At 37.5% G+C, this 22,243-nt stretch overlaps 2 protein-coding genes across 3 annotated transcripts in view; one reads left to right on the forward strand and one right to left on the reverse strand.

The window, feature by feature from the left end:
- Positions 1–1,364, reverse strand: part of LOC139695248 (WD repeat-containing protein CG11141) — a 40,749-nt gene extending 39,385 nt beyond the window's left edge. Inside the window, exons 1-3 of the mRNA XM_071593935.1 lie at positions 769–1,364; positions 515–667; positions 271–402 (exon numbers count right to left, since the gene is read on the reverse strand). Coding sequence (XP_071450036.1) covers positions 271–402; positions 515–667; positions 769–987 — 504 coding nt within the window. The 5' untranslated portion in view covers positions 988–1,364. The remainder of the gene's footprint in view (positions 1–270; positions 403–514; positions 668–768) is intronic.
- A 61-nt stretch (positions 1,365–1,425) lies between these two features.
- Positions 1,426–22,243, forward strand: part of LOC139695037 (deubiquitinase DESI2) — a 182,751-nt gene continuing 161,933 nt past the window's right edge. For both annotated transcript variants that reach the window (XM_071593629.1, XM_071593630.1), the window contains exons 1-6: positions 1,426–1,596; positions 1,707–1,873; positions 1,953–2,025; positions 2,106–2,199; positions 8,452–8,593; positions 20,361–20,499. In XM_071593629.1, the coding sequence (XP_071449730.1) occupies positions 1,751–1,873; positions 1,953–2,025; positions 2,106–2,199; positions 8,452–8,593; positions 20,361–20,499 (571 nt within the window). In that variant the 5' untranslated portion in view covers positions 1,426–1,596; positions 1,707–1,750. The remainder of the gene's footprint in view (positions 1,597–1,706; positions 1,874–1,952; positions 2,026–2,105; positions 2,200–8,451; positions 8,594–20,360; positions 20,500–22,243) is intronic.

Raw genomic sequence — 22,243 nt, forward strand, 5'->3', positions numbered from 1 at the left:
CCTGGTAAATTACTGCTAACACAACAAAAAGAACTATATATTAAAGTGGAAATTGTTAAAGACAGGTAAAATAGCTTCAATAATTGTCCTTGAGATGATTATTAGAGTTTTCATGTTTGCGCTACATACAATGACACCAATTTCCAAGAATGTACTACATGAAGAATTTAAATGATACTGAATTAAAGTTCTTCGCCTAAGTTTTACCTATTACCATCAAAAAATGCAAACAGTGGCCTTAAAAAACAATTGCGAAAAATAAGGTCTCACCATATAGAAGTCAATTTCAGTAAGCACTATTATTCCCGAACGATCTCCACTGAATAGATTCATGCCATTTGGACTCCACTCCAGGGCTGACACAGGACCCAAGTGTAGACCGCTGATGGTAAATCTCTCAATCTTTAGATGAAGAAACCATAAATTATAGTCTAGAGATCAACTACTGTATCCAGACAAATTGCCGTGCCATGACAAAATTCTGCCATGCTATTCACCAATAGATTTGACATACCTGTCGACTTTTGACAGGCTTGGGGACAGGAGTTGCTACAGGCTCAGGTTTCGGTATTTGAAACACAGAAACGTTACCATCCTCACTCCCAGCAGCTACCATGAAATCTATTGTCGATACCACCCTGATGCATATTATTGGCGAAGATGTGTTCTACAAATGGATAATAATCGTGCTCATTATAAATTTTACCTAATATCAAGACATCATGTTCCAATTGCTGAACAATGATATTCAGCATCTTTTAATCTCACCTCACATCGTAGTCGTTGAAGTTCATCTTTTCGCCTATCATACCAATATACTATTCCTACATTTGTTCCTAGGACAAGATAGTCGGGGAGGCAGTCCACGCAAGTGAGGTTAAGGTCATGTGTGAAAAGTCCCCTTTGAGCTTTTAAAGGTATTTTCTGCAGAAATCTAGTCATTGGTGTCCATTCCCTCAAGGTTTTAAATTCACTTCGTTCACCCATTTTAAATTGAGCGTCATTCTTCGATTAATACTTTACCCATTATTAGGTAATCTAGGAATTACTCACTTTACAACGTGAAGTGTTAATAAAATTGATGCTTCTACGTATACTACGAAAACAGGCCAAGAGCGAGATTAGAATGCTTTACCGGATAGTCTTTTACGACCTCTAAGTCATCACAAGATGATCATTTAATGGTTGTCGTCATAAGACCGATAAGAGGCTGACATTCATCCTCTGATTGAAGGTTTAAAAATCCCTCCGCGCTCTAAGGCCGCCTTTTAGGTATTTCTTCGCTCCACATTGTCTCCATTTGAAAATTAATATATCATATAATTAACACTAACTTCCACTTTCCCGAAAGTGCCTACCGCCAACTTTAAGTAAACCTCACGGGCAGTAGTAGGCAGTTGTTTCTATCAGGTGTTGATGTCCTGTCGACGTTACTGTAATTGTTTATTTGCGCATAGAAATCAGTTATTGTCTGCTAATAATGGTATTGTTTTTGGAACACTTTTAGCTATGCATGAATTCGTAACGTAAATTACAAGAGGAAATTCCTCAGTAACATCGTGGTACTAGATATTTTCGCATCATCATATAGAATAGGTATGAGAATGATTGCTTGCTTATAGTCATCACATATTTATGATGGAAGTACATTTTATTCTCCCATTCACATTTCTATTATTTAAAATTAAAATCTTTCTTCTATTCAGGCTATCTTTTTTTAAAAGGGAATGCTGCCAGAATTATCATTTGAATGTTCTCTTCAGGCATAAGTTGTAACATTCCGTTCCCAAGCTGTCTTGGATACCCACCAGAATCCGAAGAGCTTATCACGAAAATGGCTAGAGAGCCTGTAATTTTAAATGTTTATGATATGGTGAGTGCATTAAAATGTAATTGATACTGGTACTAAACAGCAAAATCACGCGTTGCTAATGATGCCCTCACTCTTATAGTACTGGATAAACGAGTACACGACGTCTTTAGGTTTGGGAGTCTTCCATTCAGGAGTTGAAATTTATGGCACAGGTTAGTTGATTTTTTCCCTGGACCCGATTTTTTGACGCTACAATATGTTTTTGTTAACGGCATGTCTTTATATATTTCAGAATATGCCTATGGCGGCCACCCTTATCCTTTCCCCGGGATTTTCGAAATAGCACCTAGAGATGCTGAGGATCTAGGTGATCAATTCCGCTTTAGGTACTAACGAAATGCCTAGATTATGTACCCTGATAACCCAACGGTGCACATTTCTCTCAAAATTTCATTGAACTTTTGGTTATTCATGACTATTAACTGAGATACTGAAGAGCATTAAATTATTTTCTGAATTCTTGGCACTGTTGCTTTTCACACTGTGAATTGTAGCGTTAATTTTCATCAAAGTACGTTAAGTTAACTTTATGATACATTCTTAGTCAAAATCATGACTCGTCCAAAAAGTTAACTTTTTAATACATTCTTAGTCAAAATCATGACTCATCCAAAAATCTAAATTGTAATTTGGGTGAAAATGTAGGCAGGAGTATTGGTCATTACTCAAGATTATTTTTGTGGGAAAAACCTGATGATATCACTGACAATTATTTGGTGTCATAATATGGGACAGCAGATGAAGTTTGTATGTTGTGTTCCTTGATCTTGATAATTTGGGTTTATTTACGTTAAAATACCATTATTTGTGAATAATATGCTATTAATGGAAGACATTTAAAATTTTCAATTGTCGGAGTTCATGAAATGCATTAATGGATTTCGTTACATGGTAATGGCAAACATTAAAAATGCTTGTTAGATGCATAGAATTTCCTTTTGTCAGGGTGGTGTTTGATTTATATGACAGGGTGGTTACCAGATACCTGTTCAAGATAGGTTTCAGGATCTAGAGAAAAACTTTTACCGTATTTAGTGCAGATTTCTGAGAAAATTTGAGGGTCATGTACCTTGTATATATTGTGCTTTTAAATTAGTTGCATGAAATCGGCAAATACATATTTCATTATACCCATGAACTACTTTACAGGAACAACTACATGGTATAATTGATACTCATGGTGAAAGAGACTAATTAAACATGGGATAAATGCATAGGACAAATTACGTAGGAGTTAAACAAGCTATGTGGTGGTGAGGAAATAGTGCAGAATAGAGAAGAATTGAGGGCTGCAGTAAACCAATTTTAGGGTTGAAATACTATTGATTGAAGACAAAAGAGAATGCCAAGAAGTTGCACTTCTTCAATTGTTTTCCACTTTTATTGCTTTCTTTAGCTGGGAAATATAGCAGTATTGATAATACTTCCAAGGTATAAATCTCATTTTTATCTTATCTTGAGTACCAAAAAATATTAAAGCAATCAGGAGATCATAACATCAGACCAATATGAAGATAAAAATATTTTGTAAGCAAAAAATAGCACTTATGATATGGCAGAAAGGCCAAAGAGTGCAACACATTGATATCTGCCCATGTTAAATACTCGGAAGCAAAAGAAAAGTGCAAAATGTGGTGTGCTTATTCGGACCAAGTATCTAATTTAAAAAAATCATGTAATCTAACAAAGTTGAAGAATTATTGCTATTATACTTTTTTACTCTCTGAATGACTCTTATGGCCAGTATGTCTCAGGGGAATCCCCTCTTGGCTTTTCCCGGGGCCCAAACCCCTAGATGTGATGAAATACCCATGCCTAAGTCCATAAACTCTAGGTTAGCATACTGGCACATAACCCACCTGACTAAGCTTGCCAGCAATCAAGATAAAATTAATATTTACGTACAAAATCATAAATATTTAAGATAATAACATAAAAAATACGCAATATCAGTTGTAAATATAAAATGTTGTGAATGCATTTATTGAACAGAAACTATTCGTAAATCTTTGTTTAAAACTAGGCATGCATGTGGTAGTTTTTTTTCATCCAAATTCCAGTTAGAATCCAAAAATGTTGAATTACCCATTATTCAAATTAACCAAATCAGGCAATCAGAACCATTGGTGATAAGCATATTCGCAAATATCTATGCAAAACAGCTCACTCAGGAGCAAAAATCATATGGAACTTTTACTTATATCTGGGAATACAAAATCTACGGCACTTAAACTGTAAGCCATGAAGACTTCTCCCTAGGTGCAGCAGAATGAGAAGCTATTAGTTTCATTTCCATGGTCAAATTTGTGATACCTGAGAGAGACATTCTACAATCTTATAGGGGTGTGTCCATTAATTTCTTGCAATTAAGGCATTAGGCAATTCCAGAATCATGTACCAAATGATAAGGGCTTATTTAATGAAACAACCATCATTTTAATGTTAAACATTACATGATGCTCATCTGGTGAGGGCTGGTCATAGTGATGACAGCATGTTTGCAACCTCCAAGGTATATGAAAATGACACAATTTCTTGGAACTAGGGTATGTCAACATTAAACCACAGAGCAGAAATTTGTTGAGTTTTTATTCTATTATCATAGTAATAATAGTATTTCAATAATTATAAGATCAAATAATTGAGAAGCAACTACCTTCTTGGCAGCAAACCAAAGCTACTCATTTGAAATTGAGGGTTTGATGTGCCTTATTTTGCAATTAATGTTCTTTTCTTACACCTGGAAAATATTTCTTATGACTATGAACAGCAAATAGGAGACTCGGGAATAATTTCTCCTTTTGTGTTAATAGCCTATTATATTCTTCCATGTGCTTCGCATACTATTCTGTTTGGTCAATTGCAACCCATAAATTTTTAACTATTTTATCCTCCCAGTTTAGGCTCAAACCTGATTTTCTTGCCATCACTGTGTCTGTTTTTATTCTCTCTTCTGATTCTTTATTCGCATTTTCTTTTCACCTTTCCTTCTGAACTTTTTTAATGACTTCCTCTTTGTATTCATCTTAGCAACACCCATTCTAAATCAGCAAAGTCCACATTGGTCAGTGAATAAAGCCCATTTTTTCCTGACCTTTATTCATCTATTTTCTTAGCATTTTTTCCTCTTATTCAAACTCTTCCAAAGCAAACTTCCTTTAGTGTGGAATAGTTTGTCTAAATTATTTTTATATTCATGTGTTTTGTAGGAAATGGATTTGTAGTCGCCATAGAAAGGCCATTTTCATGTCTGTAGACATTTCTGTACACTCTACCATTTCAATTGCTTGGACTTCTTGTATTTGAGGAACTTTTCACATGCTTCATAGTGTAAATAGTTTCCTGGCATCACCCCTAGTAACATTGTGGACATACACAGTACCTCTTGCACAGATAATAATTTTTAAAAATTGAACTTATCCCATTCCAGACCAATAGTATTGATACATCACTTGGGAAATTTGCAAGTGATTTATCTTTTAATGTGAAGGTATTTTAAATTTAAATGCTGTGTATAGCAAAAACCTATTTTGAATATTGAAAGTGTTAGTGTAGTGAAGGAACCAGGATATGGAAGTGTTGTAATTGAGCCTAACCAAAAAGAAATTTGACATTGCACATGTTGAAACAGACCTTTCTGATGGACATCAGATCACATACTGATAGAGAAGTTTTTGCTTTCATGCCAACACATGAAAATGTTGATTAAGGAGGCGAATAAAATGCGTGACAAATAAAATCCCCTTGTTATGGAAGTGCCAATAATTGATCCATTCATAATTGAAATTGTTTTCTAAAAATATATAATTTATACGTTTAAGTGTTGCACAATTTGAACCATTGCTTGTTGGTGTTCAGCTAATTCTGTAAATCGTTAAAAGTAATATAGTCACCCTGTTGAAAAGAAATTTGATTCTCTTAGCTGTTATTGGTAAATTTAATTTTCTTAAGTTGTTGTTTTATACTTGAAATTTTATTTGCTTTCATCACTGATAAAGATCTTAGAAATTTAATATAAATTATGGGATTGGAAACTCAGAAGGTAGAAGTGTTGGCCTAGTTTAGTAATTAAAACATTATGATTCTATTTTTAATTTAAATACTGTGTATTGAAAAAACTGATTTTGAACATTGAATGTCTTAGTATAGTAAAGGAAGCAGACTATGGAACAGTGTTGCAATTGGTCCTCATCAAATTGTTGCAGGGAAGTGTAATGTTATTAAAATTGTTGAAGCCCTTGGCTTGTCACCTTAGAAAGTTAAGGTTTTCCATAGAGATGAGTATTTGAATTTGCAATGGTGGCTGGATATAAATGAAATTCGTGTTCTTGATGAGCCTGTGCAAATCAATCTTTCAACTCACCACTATGATGGCATTTTTTGCTCAAATACAGCCATCAACGTGAAGGTTAGTTTGATAAGTGAAGGTAGACCTCACCTTGTACTTAACCAAATGTTGTGTGAAATTCACAAATCAGGCCAATAAGGAGGACCAGTTCCTTTGTCTGTGCTGCCCATGGGTTCTCAGGAAGATCCGGTACCTGCTTATTTGCTAAGCTTGGCTAAAGCTGAGATTCAAATTGAACCTGGGCCCTCCGGTCAGTCGCCCAGTGCTTGAACCACTTCACTACATGGCTTCTTAAATATCTACCTATATATATATGTGGAATAATTTGCCTGGCCATGGACTCATTTCTTCTATATTTTCAAAACCTTTCATTATTTTTCTCTAAATCATTCAAATGCACATTCTTTTGAGTTTCATCTAGTCAAGCTTTTGAAATCCATAAACATGTCACACTTTGAGGAGTCAGCACTCTGTGGTGTATCATAAGTTTATGCTAACCTAAATAGTTATTGTGAGGACTGCTCTCTACATCCTGTCCCTTGTGAAGGCTGCTCCTCACCTCCTGTCCCTGAATCAGATCTTTGCAGTTAGTGGACATCCATTTCAAGTGCTCTTCATTTACTTGCTTAGTGGGGGGAGATGAGGTTGTCCACTCATGGGAACTGGTGCATGTATTCTGCCTATAACTCCATGGTGAGTCTAGCCAAAGGCAGCTAAAAATTAGATGTTCACTGCATCCACTTTGAAAGCGTGGATGCCCTAATGCTGCTAGGACAGTACCATCAGTCAACACTCCTCTGACCAATAATTGTCAAATTTTTCTCATTTAATATGTTTTTTTACTAAAGAGGTTAATTTAATGTTTCCACACAAAATACGTGACTTCAAGGTCATACCTTCTCCCATTTCTCTGGCCAGCCTTGCTGGGCAGAATAGTAACATTCTATTTTTTCTCATATTCTTGGGTGCCTACTGTTCATTTGGTGTGACTACCATTGAAATTCAAAACAGTTTATGTTAATCTATCATCTCCCATTCATTGGCCCTGTTACTGGTCAATAGGGAGAAGGGAAAACCACCGGAAATCCTCTTCCTCTTATAAAAACCATAGAAACAATAGTGGGAAAGTTACATGTACATGACTAAACCACAATTTGGTGGTGAACACTCCTTGAAACTTGTATGAAATTTAAGGAAAGCAGTGGAATAACGAGCCATCATGTAAATTTTGAAATTTTATATCAACCTTAAGCAGAAAGTCATTGAGTTCAGGCAGTTGACTGTCTTACCTCAACCGCATCATGTTAGTTGACAATCTTAGTTGGATTGCCGGACCCATTTTCTCTCTACTCCGATCACTTGCAGCATATTCTCTTTAGGCCACCCAAATATTGTCATAAATACCACCATGTTCTCTATCGACCACCCAAACATCACCATAAATATCAGCTTAGTTCCCATTTCTTGCCTTGGATGAAGTATCATCTTTGACATTTGTTGGGTGACTACATTATTTTAACATTTTAAAAGGAGTGAACACTATCTGAGCACAAGCTCATTATGTTCCTCTAGTGCCATCTCTGTTTTGACAATGATTGAGAGAGCACAGGAATGAGCACATTCCCCATGGAAAAAGTGGTGAGAATTATACTACTTTCTGAATATTCGGGGATCGAGATGGTGCGGGGGCTAACGTACTGACTTCCCATCCTGAGGGCGCGGGTTCAAATCCCGGCGGTATTGAATATTTTTCAGAGGTATCTCGATCCCTACTTGAGGTGCTTTGTGGAGGGCACTTTGAGTGAGTACGCCGTCCATCGGATAGGACGTTAAACTGCGGACCCCTTGGCGCCTTTCGTAAAGAGTAGGCTAATGCTGACGCCGGGTTTCTCTCCACCCTTCATCCTTTCCTGTCCATCCCCTATGGCGCAAATGACCTTAGCTGTCGGTCGCCTCCCCTAAAAACTACTACTGAATATTCTTTGGTTTTTTGTGCCTGTTGATGAAGTGGAGTCAATGAGTAATTAAGGTCTTTAACTAGCTATATCACTGAGGTCTGGTCATCCCCTGCTCCAGTGTCAGACTTATATTAGAGCTGAAAGTTGCACTTTCATAAAAATTCTTCTAAATTTCAGGACTAAGTTGCATGAGAGTTTTTTTACAATAATGAATGTACCGTATAATTATACATAAATACATACATGTGGTATATGTTTCTTACCTTCGACAGGCAATCCATTCATGTTGGCTATACTGATTTTACTGAGGATGAAGTAAAAAGGATTGTTGCAGAACTTGGAAAAGATTTTCGGGGAGATCGTTACCATCTCATGAATAAAAATTGCAACCATTTTTCAGGATCCTTTACACAAGTATGTATGACTTTATTCTCATTGCCATTATAAGTCAATACTTTAATTGTGGTGTGCTTAAGAATTTTGACTCAAAATGGGCATCATTAGGAGCATGTGGCCAATAGGCAAAAGAGTTGTGAATGGATTACAGTTTTCTTTGTTCATTAAAAAATTGGTAGTTCTTATAAATTATTCTTCACAAATGCTTCCATATTTTTGACCCTTTGTTTTTTTTCAGTTAAGATTAATCAGAATTTTTAAATTATGTGTTTGAAAAAGATAAAATCCCCTTTGAGAAATCACCCAAAAGAATATGATCTGAAGATTGTTGGGTTGAAGGTTTTGCCATTAGAAAAATCCCTGAGGCCCATGTGCAACAGGCACAGTATAGTTGCAGGAAGGGCTGCTTTCTGATGTTGATGTTATCCGTCAAACTCTAGGTCATTGACTGAGAAGCTTTTATGTGGAACTACCAGATATTTTAATTCTGTCTATCTCAGTATTGACAATGTGGAACTTTGTATCCAAAAGGTTGGTCACAATATTATTATTATTATTATTATTATTTGGGATACATTGCTGTTAGGCGATAAGCCGGGTGGCAATGACATGATATAACAAACAGTAGTCATTCTTAAAACATATCACAGTGTCATTAAATAGTCGTATAGTAGACTTACAAAATAAAAAAATGAGAAAAAACAATATATTTTGATACAGCCATACACCTTCTGCCGTATTGCATTTAACAATCCCATCATGTATACCTTTCGCATTCACGCCTAAATGATTTAATGCTTTTGGGTAAGGGCTTAAAGAGTTCATCAGGCAGCTGGTTCCACTCTTTGATTCCCATATTTAGGAACGAAAACTTGGCGGTGTTTGTCCTTTGGGGCATGTATTTGATTTTAAGCGGGTGATCATTCCTGCCGAGATAACATGGCTTATTTACACTCTCGTTCAGTTCTTTCCAGCCTCCGTCAGCTTTCAATATTTTAAAAATGGCACACAGTCTATTCAGCTTCCGTCTGTTCTTTAGTGACCCCCATCCTAGTGAGCCTAGCATGTCGCTTACACTGTCAGTCTGCCTATGTCGCCCTAAAACGTACCTGGCAGCCTTCCTTTGCACTGCTTCTAATTTTTTCACATGCCCTATTTCAAAGGGATCCCATACTGTGGTCGCATATTCGACAATAGGCCTTACAATTGTTTTGAAGGCCAATTCTTTAGTTGATTTAGTGCTTCCTTTGAGGCTCCGCATGACCCAGTGGAGCGATTTAAAGGCCTTGCCTACCACATAATCTGTGTGAAGTCCCCACCCTAAGTCTTTACTTAGGTGTACCCCTAGATATTTACAATTATCTTTTGTTACAATCGTTTCTCCCATTATTTTATATACCCTTCCCTCACCTGCCTTCCTTTTGGAGAATGAGATGTGGATAGTTTTTGCAATGTTTATCTCCATTTTGTTGATTTTGATCCAATTAGCCACGTTATCTATGTCACCCTGCAGAACGTCGCGATCACTGCTGCTGCTGATTTCCCTATAGAGTATACAGTCATCAGCGAACAATCATATTTTGGAATTGACACATTCAGCAAGGTCATTCACGTAACAAAGAAACAGAGGAGGACCAAGCACGCTACCCTGAGGTACTCCGGATGTGACGCGGGTTTCTTCTGAGATTTTGTGCCCAACACGAACCTGCTGGGTTCTATCTTGTAGGAAGGCCTTCGTCCATAGTAGTACTCTTTTATCAATATTTAGTTTTCCAATTTTATCTAACAATCTGTCATGGGGAACCCTGTCGAAGGCTTTTGAGAAGTCGAGTATAACTGCATCTATTTCTTTACCTTTGTCTAAGCAGTCTGATATTTCCTGGCAGAGTCCAAGTAGTTGGGTTTCGCATGAGTACCCTTTGCGAAAGCCATGTTGGTATTTAAATAGCCAGTCCTTATCCTCCCAATGGTCACGTAGATATTTTGCGACCTTCTTCTCCATTAGTTTACAGGTTACAGACGTTAGGCTAATGGGGCGATAGTTCACTACACTGCTATTGGTCCCTCCCTTAAAAATTGGTATTACATAAGCCTTCCTCCAATCATCGGGGATTTGATGATTATTTAACGTGATGTTAAAAATGGTGCGCAGATACGGTATCATTGCCTCTGACCCTAATTTGAGTGCGTCTCCAGAGATGTTGTCAGGGCCAATCGATTTGTTGACTTTGAGCTTTTTTACTTTGTCCATGACTTCACGGTCACAGATTTTCATATACTTAGGAATAACAATATTACCCTTTGAAGGTGTGATGACTAGTTCACCCGGACATAATACGTTCTCCCCTTCACAAACATGAAAAACACGTGGGGGGAGGTTTCCACTGAAATCCTTGCTAAAAACACTTCCATACCACTTGTTGAGCTCATTTGCTTTTCCTTCATCGTCTGTTATAATGTCCTCCCTTTCGGTTTGGATCACGCCTACCTTCACCTGGCTGTTTTTTCGTCTTCTTAAGTATTTGTAAAATTTATTTGTATCGTTTTTAGTGAGAATGTTCACTAAGTATTCTTCTTTTGCTACCCTCTTTTCCCTATTCAGTTCTTTTACTATCGATTTATATTTGCACAGATATGGGTTCCCATACTTGATCATAGAGTGACTCCTCCTAGCCTTTCTCTTTAGCTTTTTTATTGCGCAGTTATAGTACTCGGGGTCGGTGTTACTTTTGAGAGTCCTTTTTGGAACGAATTTTTCCAGCCCTTCGTTGACAATGTCTTTGAAACTGTTCCAGATGTCGTTTACAGTTCCCCCTGTACAAGCCCAGTCCTGAAAACGTTCCTTCAACAAGGTACGGAACCCATTGCTATCTCCTTTGCTGTATCTCCACACCGAATTTCTTACTACCCTATTCTCGGGTACCCGGAATTCCCATTGAATATTGATACATACCGCTGAGTGGTCGCTTATACCAGGAATTACCTCTCCTTCCGAGAACATATTGTATGGTCTAGCTAGAAACACATCAAGGATGTTCCCCTCCCTTGTGGGCTTGTTTACAACTTGGGTAAAACCCTCTCTTTGAATGAGACGATTAGCGAGCTCTTGGGCTTTGCCACCTCTTGCCGTGGGGCCACTCCAATGAACGTTGGGGAGGTTAAGGTCCCCCGCTATTAGGGTTCGACTACCTGGGTTTTCCGCGCACGACGCGGCAAGGGCCTCTATTACCTGGAGGCCATCGGTGGGTTTTCTATAAACGGCAATGATGTTTAAGAAGTATTTGTTATTCTCGCTTAATAATTTTACGCAGATCATTTCATGGTCCTTATCGGACCATTCTAGTACATTACGAAGGCCTTCCTTAACGCAGATAAAAACACCCCCTCCTCTCGTATCTCGGTCTCGGCGGTATATTGTAAAGCCTTTCGGAAAGATTTCATTCGAGAAGACGTCACTACTCAACCAAGATTCCGTTCCTATTACAATGTCAGCCTCGCTGACCTCAACCAAGGTCTGAAATTCATCCCGCTTATTGATTATGCTGCGACAGTTGACCTGAAGAACTTTCAAGCCCTTACCTTGCATGAACCCATTACTGGCTGGTATGTCACTTCCTGGATCGGCATTTGGCTCAACTCCGCTCTCTTTGCAGGTCCGGTGAACATCTCTGGTTTCCTTTAGTAGTTTCCCCGTTTGGTGATCTTCTCTACAACTTCGTTTAACAATTCCGCGAATAAAAATGATCCTTTTCTATTCAACTGAATACCATCCCGTCCCAGGTGATAGTCACTTATTCGACAATTAGGATCAATGAAGGTAACCCCCATTTTGTCACACACCCATTCTATGCCTTCATTTACGTATCTGATTCTTTTGTAGTTCACGTCTCTTCTTTGAATAATACCTGTCACTACAATTTTTGCATTACTAAACTTTGATTTGGCAGCGGTACACAGGTCCCATATATAACCGGTTACGTGGTCATCAGATTTGGCACTTTTGATGTCTTTGGATCCAACATGTAAAATCACTACTTTTTCTTCTCCACGACTACTCATGTTATCGATTTGCCTCTCCAATTGTTCCGTTCCAATACCCGGAAAACACTGAACGGAGGCTCCCTTCCTTCTGCAATGGTCTCCGGCAAAACGTAGGAGGGAATCCCCGATTATCATCGCCTGGGGTGCTCCCGAACGTCCGCCATTCGCCGGGCTGGCCGCCTCCGTCGCTCCGCCGTTGGCCCCTCTGCCGTCCCTCCTTTCTCGCTTGCTTCCACTCTTCGTACGCGGCGATCTCCACTCCGCCGCGGCGGCTCGCAACCTCTCATTTTCGGCAGTAAGAGATTTAATTCTCTTATTCGATTCCTCCAACTCGGCCTGCAGCTCAGCAATGGTGATTTCCCTCTCCTTCAAGAGTCTCCGGCCCCTCTGAATGTCGCAATCACAGCACTTCCATTCCTCTTTTACACAATCCTCCAGCTTGGATTTAGTACATTTAAAATGGTACCAGCAGCTGCATGCTTGGCACTGGACACCATTTTTCAGTTTTTTACTGCACACTATGCATTTAACTTCAACAGCGCTTCCCTTACCCATTGCACCTCGCTCTGGGTCCCGCGTACGAATATGGGTCAGGCAGATTAGAAATTTTGTTGCTAGAAGGGATAGAAGTCAGATAATTTTTATTCATACTGTGTAGACTGAGGACTAGACCACTTATTACTTTAGGGTCATGAAGCTGCTTCATTCGGTGATATTTATCAAATGTAGTGCAGTGTGCCCATGACATTTTGGTGTGATATAGTTAATCACTGTTATTTCCTATCATTTGCAAATGATGAATTCAGTTGGAACAAGGGGGTTTATAGGGGTTGATGTGGCAGCTAAGGAAACACCTGAGGAGAATCGGTATGGTGCGGTGGCTAACGTACGGGCTTCCCACCCAGATGGCCTGGGTTCGAATCCCGGAGGTGGAAGATATTTTGCAGTAGTATCCCGATCCCTACTCGAGGTGCTTTGTGAAGAGCCCTATGAATGAGCATGCCGTCCGTTGGATGGGACGCTAAGCTGCCAACCCCTTGGCGCCTTTTGTTAAGAGTAAGCTAATACCTATGCTGGGTTTCTCTCCATCCTTCTTCCTTTTCCACCCATTCGTAATGGTGCAAATGACCTCTGCTGTTGATCGCCTCCCCTGAAAACTACTCCCAGAAACACAAGAAAGAGAGCTGCAGTGGTTACTTAGAAATTGCTGTAGCAATATACTTATCTATACTTCTGCCATTGGAAGTTGCCTGGGAGCTGAAAAATACCTTTTAGACAAACATAGTGTACATAATAAACTGCTTCCGTATTTCCTCAACTCCATGGCATTTCAATGTGCATTTTAAATTCCTCTTCCAGCATCGGAAGTGTTCATCAAGTGACACTGTGGATAGGTGATTGATAGGTCAATTATATATTTTATTACTAAATACAATAAGCACTTTCTTTCTATCCAAGCATCAAGATTTTAATTTTAGTTTACTAAAAACCCAGAGTTATATTTCAAGGTCCAATTTTTTTCGATTCTTGGCATTTTGAAATTATACTTTATGCCGGTCGTTCAATAAGTTCTAAGGAAAAAAATGGAAATCTAATTATTTTAGGTAGATTTTATTTATTTTTCTACTTATTCTCCTTGTAGCTCGATGATTCTTCCATGTGTTTCTCCAACTTTTTTAAACCAAAATGTAGGATTTCAGGAGTTCCTTAAAATAGACATCTTTTATTGGCAATGGCCTCCTTGTTCAACATGAATCATTTTCCACCGAGCCATATTTTCATTTTGAAATGAAAAACGTCATTGGGGTGCAAATCTGGTGAATACAGTGTGTATTTTAATATTTGAAATTTTATTCCATAATTTCTCCAACAAAATTTCATAAGTGTGCACTCATGTATTGTCTTGATTGAAGAGAGAATTTTTTTCTTTGCCTAATGAGGGTGGATTTTCTTGATTTCTTTGTTCTACTGGTGCAATAATGACGCACAATACTCTCCATTTATTTTTTGTCCTTATTGCAAGTAATCGAAGTAGAAGATTCCATGGGTATCTCAAAAAACTGTAACCATTACCATCGGTCGATTTCACTGTCATCACATTTTTGCAGCCGGATTTCCTGTGTAAACTCATTGTTTTGACTGTTCCTTTGTTTCTGGAGTGTGGTAGTGTATCCTTGTTTCATCCATAGTTATGTATTGATGCCGAAACTGGTCAGGATTGTGATGGAAAAGCACTAAGCTAGCCTCTGAATTGACTTAATGATTGTTTATTCTCCACTGAGAGCTAGCTAACTTCCTGGCACCCATCTTGCCATGATTTGTTTTCACAACCTATATTTTGTGCAAAATCGAAAATACTGTGCCTTGTGATATGCCTGCAGCCTCAACTATGAGGGTAATCTGAAAAGTTCATAGCCATGTGATGAAAATTACAATTTATGTTTTCAATAAAGTTTTAATTGTCAACATAGTAGCCTTTAGTATGAATAGGTTTTGTACAGTGGTGTTCGAGCACTGTTATCCTGTCTCTGTAGTGCTCTTCCTGAATTGATGCAAAGCACTCGCCTACTGCCGGAATCGTTTCTTGATTGGAGAAAAAATGCTTGCCAGCAGGGAAACTATTTAGTTTTTGGAAGAGGTGAAAGTCCGAGGGAACCTACTTCAGGGAATAGAGTGGATTTTCCTGCACTTTATAGTGCATATCCCTCTATTTTCCTATTGCTGGGACAGTTTTGTGGGTGGGTGCATTGTCCTGACAGAAAACAGTATTTTGCCTCTGCAAGTCAGGTCGGCTTTCATGAATTTCTGCATCCAGTTTTGTTAGAAGGTTAGAATAGTACTCCCTAGTTATTGTTTTACCTTTTTCAAATAATTTCATCAACAGAATCTCTTTTGCACCCCAAAAAACTAACGCCATGACCTCTCCCACCAATGCCATTGTCTTGGAGCTGAAAAACTGACCTCTATCTTCTGCATGGATCGTTGTTTGAATTTTGGTGTGTAGTGGTAAATCCATTTCATCGTTTGTCACATTTCAATGGAAAAAATCACTCTTGTTTTTCATGAGGCACAACAAGTACTGTTTGGAAAGTGTTGTCTGATTGCATTTTGGTCCGCAGTGAGCACCTGTGACACCCATCTCGCACAAAGCTTTGGCATGCATAAATCCTCGTGCAAAATGCCACCAATCCATTCTTTAGATATTCCCAGAGTGTTAGCAATTTCACACCCCTTTGAATGGTGATCTTCCAATTTTGCACTTTTTTTGATGATTTCCGGTGTGGCTGGTCATTTTGGTCTTCCTTCACCCTGATCATCTTGGAGACTTTCACAGCCACAGTAAAACTTGGATACCCATTTCTTATTGGTGAAAATTGTAGGAAAAGATTCCCATACACATTTACAATCCTTGAATGAATTTCTGTTGGCATTAAACCTTTTATGAAGAATTTTTCCACCGCATGATAATAAATTTTTTTCATTTCTGACAACACTCATGCAGTGCACTGATTCAAAAGAATGCCAACAGTGAACTGCCGGATGGAATGGCTTGAAATTGCCATCTACTCGCAGGTGTGCAAACATAAGAGAAAAAAAATCATGCAAACAGTAATGTCATCTATGGGTGTGGTTGAGAACTTTTCAGGCCATCTTTATTTTTGGCGAACCTTGATCCAATGATCACTCAAAACCATATCTTGGATTTTGTCAGTCATTTCAGTTAAAGTCACGTCCACTAGGTATCCTGAATGATGCTCATCATTTGTGAACATGTGGCCACTTTTAAGTCATTTATCTAATTGTAAACAGCCATAAACCCAGAAGCAGATGTGCCATGAACATCACACAACTCTGCTTTTATCTTGTCAGTGTTAAGCCTTCTGAAGAGAAGTGTTTAATCACTGCGTGAAACTCATTTTTTCCGTTATTCTAATTAAACAAAAGTTTGTTGTTGTGATCATCTATGATAATGCAACCACATGATAGATAAAGCTTGAAAATTAAACAGCAGTCAATTAAGAGATGAGGCTAATTAGAAGCAAATCTTTTCCAATACTACGATTATCAACTCATGAATTATCTAATGAATTATTGAATGACCCACATAATAACTAATTTCTTTGAAAACAGTAGAAGACCTAGTGTGTGTTCGCTGGTTGGAGTGGATTAATGTTTCCTTGCCTGTTAACTCAAAGTTATAGATTTAATTCCCTTACCCCACTTCCCTGATAGATTTTCCTTCACCTAGGGATTGGGTGTCTTTGATTGTTATTGTGCATATTTCATGTTTATAAATCCAATGTAAAATGCCAAATTTTGGCTCTTTTTTGATTTGTTCTGAATTATAAATATTTTCATAGTTATATGAAAACACTATGTGAATAAAAATTTGCAGAAGTTCAAGAGAGTTTCAGGTTTCTCAACTCTGAATTAATGGCTGAATGTCACATGCAAAGGAAGGTAGCTATAGAAATGATATTTATTTCAAATGTGGAACTAGAAGGAGTGAGGGTAGGGCCTAATATTCATATGGTGTCTTTCTTGGGAAAACTTAGATGAGTTTTGGACTCTGGCAAAGGTTAGAGAGTTTTCTGAAGGTAGAGGACGCAAGTTTATCCTGACATAATTGAGGTATTGGTAAAGACTCTGCTATGGTTCAAGATATACAAGGTATAAGCTTCACTTTAAATACTCAAGTAATTCAAAATATATTCTCAAATAGAGGTAAACCATTATCATGAGGCCCGTAACAAGAGAAGGTTAAGAAAGGTTCCAACTGCTTCTATCTTGTATCAATTGGCATGGTATTTGCATGGAGAGCAAACATGTTTTTCAAGTTTTTTAGGTAATTTCCTAGACATTTTTGAACAGCTTTCCTAAAAAAATACTAAAATCTATGCCCACTAAAAATAAAAGTAATCGTTGGTATACTGGGGATAATTAGCTCTTAGAAATGATTTACTTAGTTACTATCACTCTTACAAAACCAGTGGAAGCCTGCATGACAAAGAGGCTTACTTGAAATACAAAAGAGATTATTATAATTCAGTTAGGTGTGCTAAAAGTAAAGCTTATAAGGATTTTATATTGAATGCAAAAAATAAACAAAAGGCAGCATGAAGAGTAATCAATGAAGAAGTTGGTCATGGTAATGGAAAAGAAAATCTTCCTTTTACCCCAGACGCTGTAAATATTTTTTTCTTAAAATTGTTGAAAACAATTTGTTCTCTCGAAATGTTGATGCTGCCAATATTGGCAGTTTGCTGCAAAATCTTCCTCCGAATAATTTAAATTTTAAATGGAATTTTGTTACTCCACTTAATATTATATCAACTGTTAAAAAATTTTAAAAATCTAACTGTAAGGATATTTATGGTCTTTCTAATTCCCTAATAAAGGACATTATTGTGTTCATTGCCGAACCGTTTGCTATGTTAGTCAACTTATGTTTTGAGACAGGAGATTTTCTAACAGCTCTAAAATATTCCAAAACAGTACCTGTCTATAAGAAAGGTGATAAAGATGATTTAGCAAACTATCGCCCCATTTCCATAGTCTTAGTTTTTGGGAAAATTTTTGAAGTTATTATGAGAGATCAAATTTGTAATTTTTTTGAGTCAAATAATCTGTTTTCCAAATCACAGTATGGCTTTCGATCTGGAAAATCTACAATTTTGGCAGCAGAGTCCATAGTTAATTATATCATTAATGCATTTGAAGAGAAAGAATCAGTCTGTGACACTGTATCTTAGTAAGGCTTTTGACTGTGTTAATCATTCAATATTACTAACAAAGCTAGAATATTATGGTATTAAGGGAATTGCACTGAAACTAATGAAGTCATATTTGGATGATCGCCACCAATTGATTGAACTTGATGGCTGTCGATCTTCAGCTCTTAAAGTAAAATGTGGTGTGCCACAGAGCTCGGTGCTTGGCCCAGTACTTTTCATCATCATGAATAATGATTTGCCCTGTAATATGAAACCTACATCTGTTTTATATGCTGATGGTATTACTTTTGTGCTAAAATGTCAACCTCTAGAAGATGCAAAGGTACGATCTATCGCTACCGAAAGACAGGCTAAGGAATGGTTAGATTTTAATAATTTACATTTAAATACTAACAAAACTCAGCATATTGTGTGCAATCCTAAATCAAAAATAACTGATGTTGAAACTGTTAAAATATTAAGAATTTATATTGATACAGAACTTAACTGGTAGACTCACATCAGTCATACCTGTAATAAACTGAGTAAATCTGTTTATATGTTAAGAAAGCTCAACTTTCTCGTTTCAATTGAGTATCGTTTTACAATTTACCATGCCTTCTTTCAATGTCATTTGAATTATGGTGTTGAGTTATGGGGTCATTCCCCACATGTTAAATAAATTTTGCTACTACAATAGAGAGCTATTCGCTCTCTTGCTAATATACTGCCACATGATTCCTGCAAACCTTTTTTTATTAGGTACAGAATCCTGACTGTATTTAGTTTATATATCTTTAAGGCTCTTATTCATGTGAAAGTCAATATAGAAACTTACCAATTAATATTTAACATCCATAACTACTGCACAATAGGTAATTCGAATCTAAATACTACTTATTGTAGATTGTCATCAACTTACGACTAATTTCATAATGTGAACATACGACTGTATAACTATCTGCCTACTCATTTGAAATCTGACGGTATCCAGAGTTTCAAGAGTAGGGTACATACCTGGTTACTTGCTCACCCTCTTTACTCATTGGATGAATTCTTTTGTGATAATCTTTATCGCATTTAAGAACTTATGTTTATATGTTAAATAATATTTATATTGACAACATTTAATATGTTTGTACCATTTTTCAAAATGAATAAAGTATTATTATTATGTATATGTATCAGCAAAGTAGACTTCCTGGATAATATAAAATAGGAGAAGCAGTCTCTAGCACTGCTAAATATTGTTCTTTCCTTGAAGATTCAGAGAAGGCAGGAAAATTGGTTGTAGGAGAGATATTATGGGGCAGTGCAGTGTTGATAGCAATATATACAGTATGTTGGGGAGGATGTTGAGTAAGCAAGGGCAAGGTGGATGGCAAAAGAGGATACGCTTTTGAAGGGAAGGGTGCAAAAGCATATGAAAAACTGATAATATTATTTTTAATACTTTTGAAATTCCTAATTCATTTTGAAACATGGTACAACTGTATTAAATTTCATTTATACAAATATTACTTAATATATAAACATAAGTTCTGATGAATGGTTTATTACAATTTCTCTGGAAGTTGTTTGGTGTAGTATTGGGTGTAGGTTAGAAGTGTAGTACCCTCAGAAACCTATCTCCATATTTTAGACCACCGTAAATAATTAATACATGCAGGTAAGTACCGTAGAATTTGCAGGTGTTGTAGTCAACTTCTAGGAATGTCCAAAATGTCCTGATATATAAAATATATATTTGTGTATTGTAAGGGGAAACTTCATTGAATTTATTTATTGCATTCTATGAATTTATTTATTCATAACTTAAGGTTTTTATCTTAAAAAAACTGTGGTCCAGCAAACTATTTGCTGTAAACTGGAGATATCTTAATTTCTTCTACCCTTCCCTTTTACTGATACTCGAGTCCACAATCAAAGGTGTGGGTCCCTCTCTGCCACGCCCGTGCTCCCTGTGGGGGCGAGGGGGTTTGGAGAGGAAGTTGAGGCTTGTGCGAATGCCAGCTCTTTTCACTCCGCAGATCCTGTGCGGCGAGGACATCCCATCGTGGGTGAACCGCCTCGCCTACTTCAGCTCATGCGTGCCTTTCCTCCAGCGATGCCTTCCCAAGGAGTGGCTCACGCCAGTTGCCCTGCAGCACTCGATCAGCTCCCACCAAGGTGAGGGTGCCTCCAGCCCCTCCCCTTCCACCCCTGAGTCCTCCTTGTAGTAGCGGTGGAGGAGGGTTGCGAGGGGGGAGGGGAGGAACCCCTCCTCTCCCCCTCACCCACCTCCCATCGTTACCTTGATTGCCGTGCTGCTATTGCCGGCGCTACGTGTGGAGAAAAAGGATGTTTATGAGATGTGTTCTCTTGTGGGCCCAGTCTAGTCAAAGAGAATCAGAGAGGGAGAATGCTATCTCATCCCTTTAAACAAAAATCGAAAGAAAAGTGAAACTCTTTGTTCATTAGCCGATTTAGAAAGACGTCCAATCATGAAGTTTTTATTAGTCATAGAAATCATGAAAAAGATGGTGCAGTTAGGTTTGGTGCATTTTTTGCCACTCCATTGTAGATGTATTTAAGCGTTGGATTGGCTCCTGGGAGGGTTCTTGTACTTTCATTTTCGAAAGAAACCTTGGGAATGTTGTGGTTTATTTTTTTGTATGTGAGAAAATATATTTGTGATCATTACATTTTTTACTGAAAGCTTTTCTCCTGTTTTAATGTGTCAGAAGGACTTCTCTGCCTTTGGTGCTATTGTGGAAGGAATGGACAAAGTGAAATTTTTGTGTGCACCCAATGTGCATTTTATTTGGCATTCTGCTTATTTTGTGTTTTCTCTTAGCCTGGAAATGTGGGCCCTCAGTGCACGCAAGCAAAGCTTCAGGGGATCAGGCATAGCGGTGAAAGCTTAAGCCAAGTGAGACAAAATTCTTGTTTGGATTTTGTGTCATGAATTTTAGCTGATGCAAGTCTTTACGTTGTTTAACTATGTATTGTATTTTATTGAAGACCTATTGGTTATTTTACCTGACCAAATAGCTCCCCTACATGTAATGCAAAGAGGTACAGTTTCAATTGTAGCTATATTTTATATCTTGAATTTTTCAGAGTTGAATAATCGAGGCTTCAGTGGAGGATGTTTTGCCAATACAAATCGAGTGGAATTGTTTTACATAAGCTCAAAGTGGCTCTAGAATAGAATGTTAGGTGTAGTCATGGAAATTGTGGAGATCCTATTTCTACGAATAAACAGTTGTCCAAACTCACACGAGGCAGCACCAGTTTTTTGTACTTCGGGGAAAACTGCATTAAAAATGATGCATGGTAAAATTAAGTGAATCATTTTGTGCAAAAACTGTCCCAGAATTCTATGGGTACACAAAAAAGTATGATTTCAGATACATGTATCAGAATATCTGACCCCGCATTAGTGTTCACAAATCTGCAATGGTTAAATGAAAGTAATTAAGTTAGGGGTACTTTCCCCTGTGTATCAAGTGATTCAATAATATTAAGTATAATAATTTCATACTTCATCATTAACTTGATTTTCCTAGTATGTTTTCTGAAGTATAGTTAAGCAAATATTTGACATTTTAGCAGATAGGAATGTCATTTTTAAAGGGCAGGAATTAGGTGTAATTAAAAATAAAATTATATTAGCCACTCTAAAATGGTAATGCAATGAAATTCAGGATCCATTGTAGTACACAAAATGAAAAATATTCCTTGCTTTTGTACATAAATGTGATGCATGGCATCTCATATGATGAGCAGTTCAAGACGAATGATAAATTTGGAAAATGAGGTTTTTCCAGGAAGTTATGTTATGTTGAGTCTTCTCGTGATGGAGGGAGGAAGCATTGCAGATTTCATTTTCAGGTCAGAAGTGGTCTGAAGGTGTAAAATGCAATACGTA

This window comes from Hetaerina americana, unplaced genomic scaffold, assembly GCF_022747635.1.
Source record: "Hetaerina americana unplaced genomic scaffold, ioHetAmer1.1.p SCAF_6, whole genome shotgun sequence".
Lineage (NCBI taxonomy): Eukaryota > Metazoa > Arthropoda > Insecta > Odonata > Calopterygidae > Hetaerina > Hetaerina americana.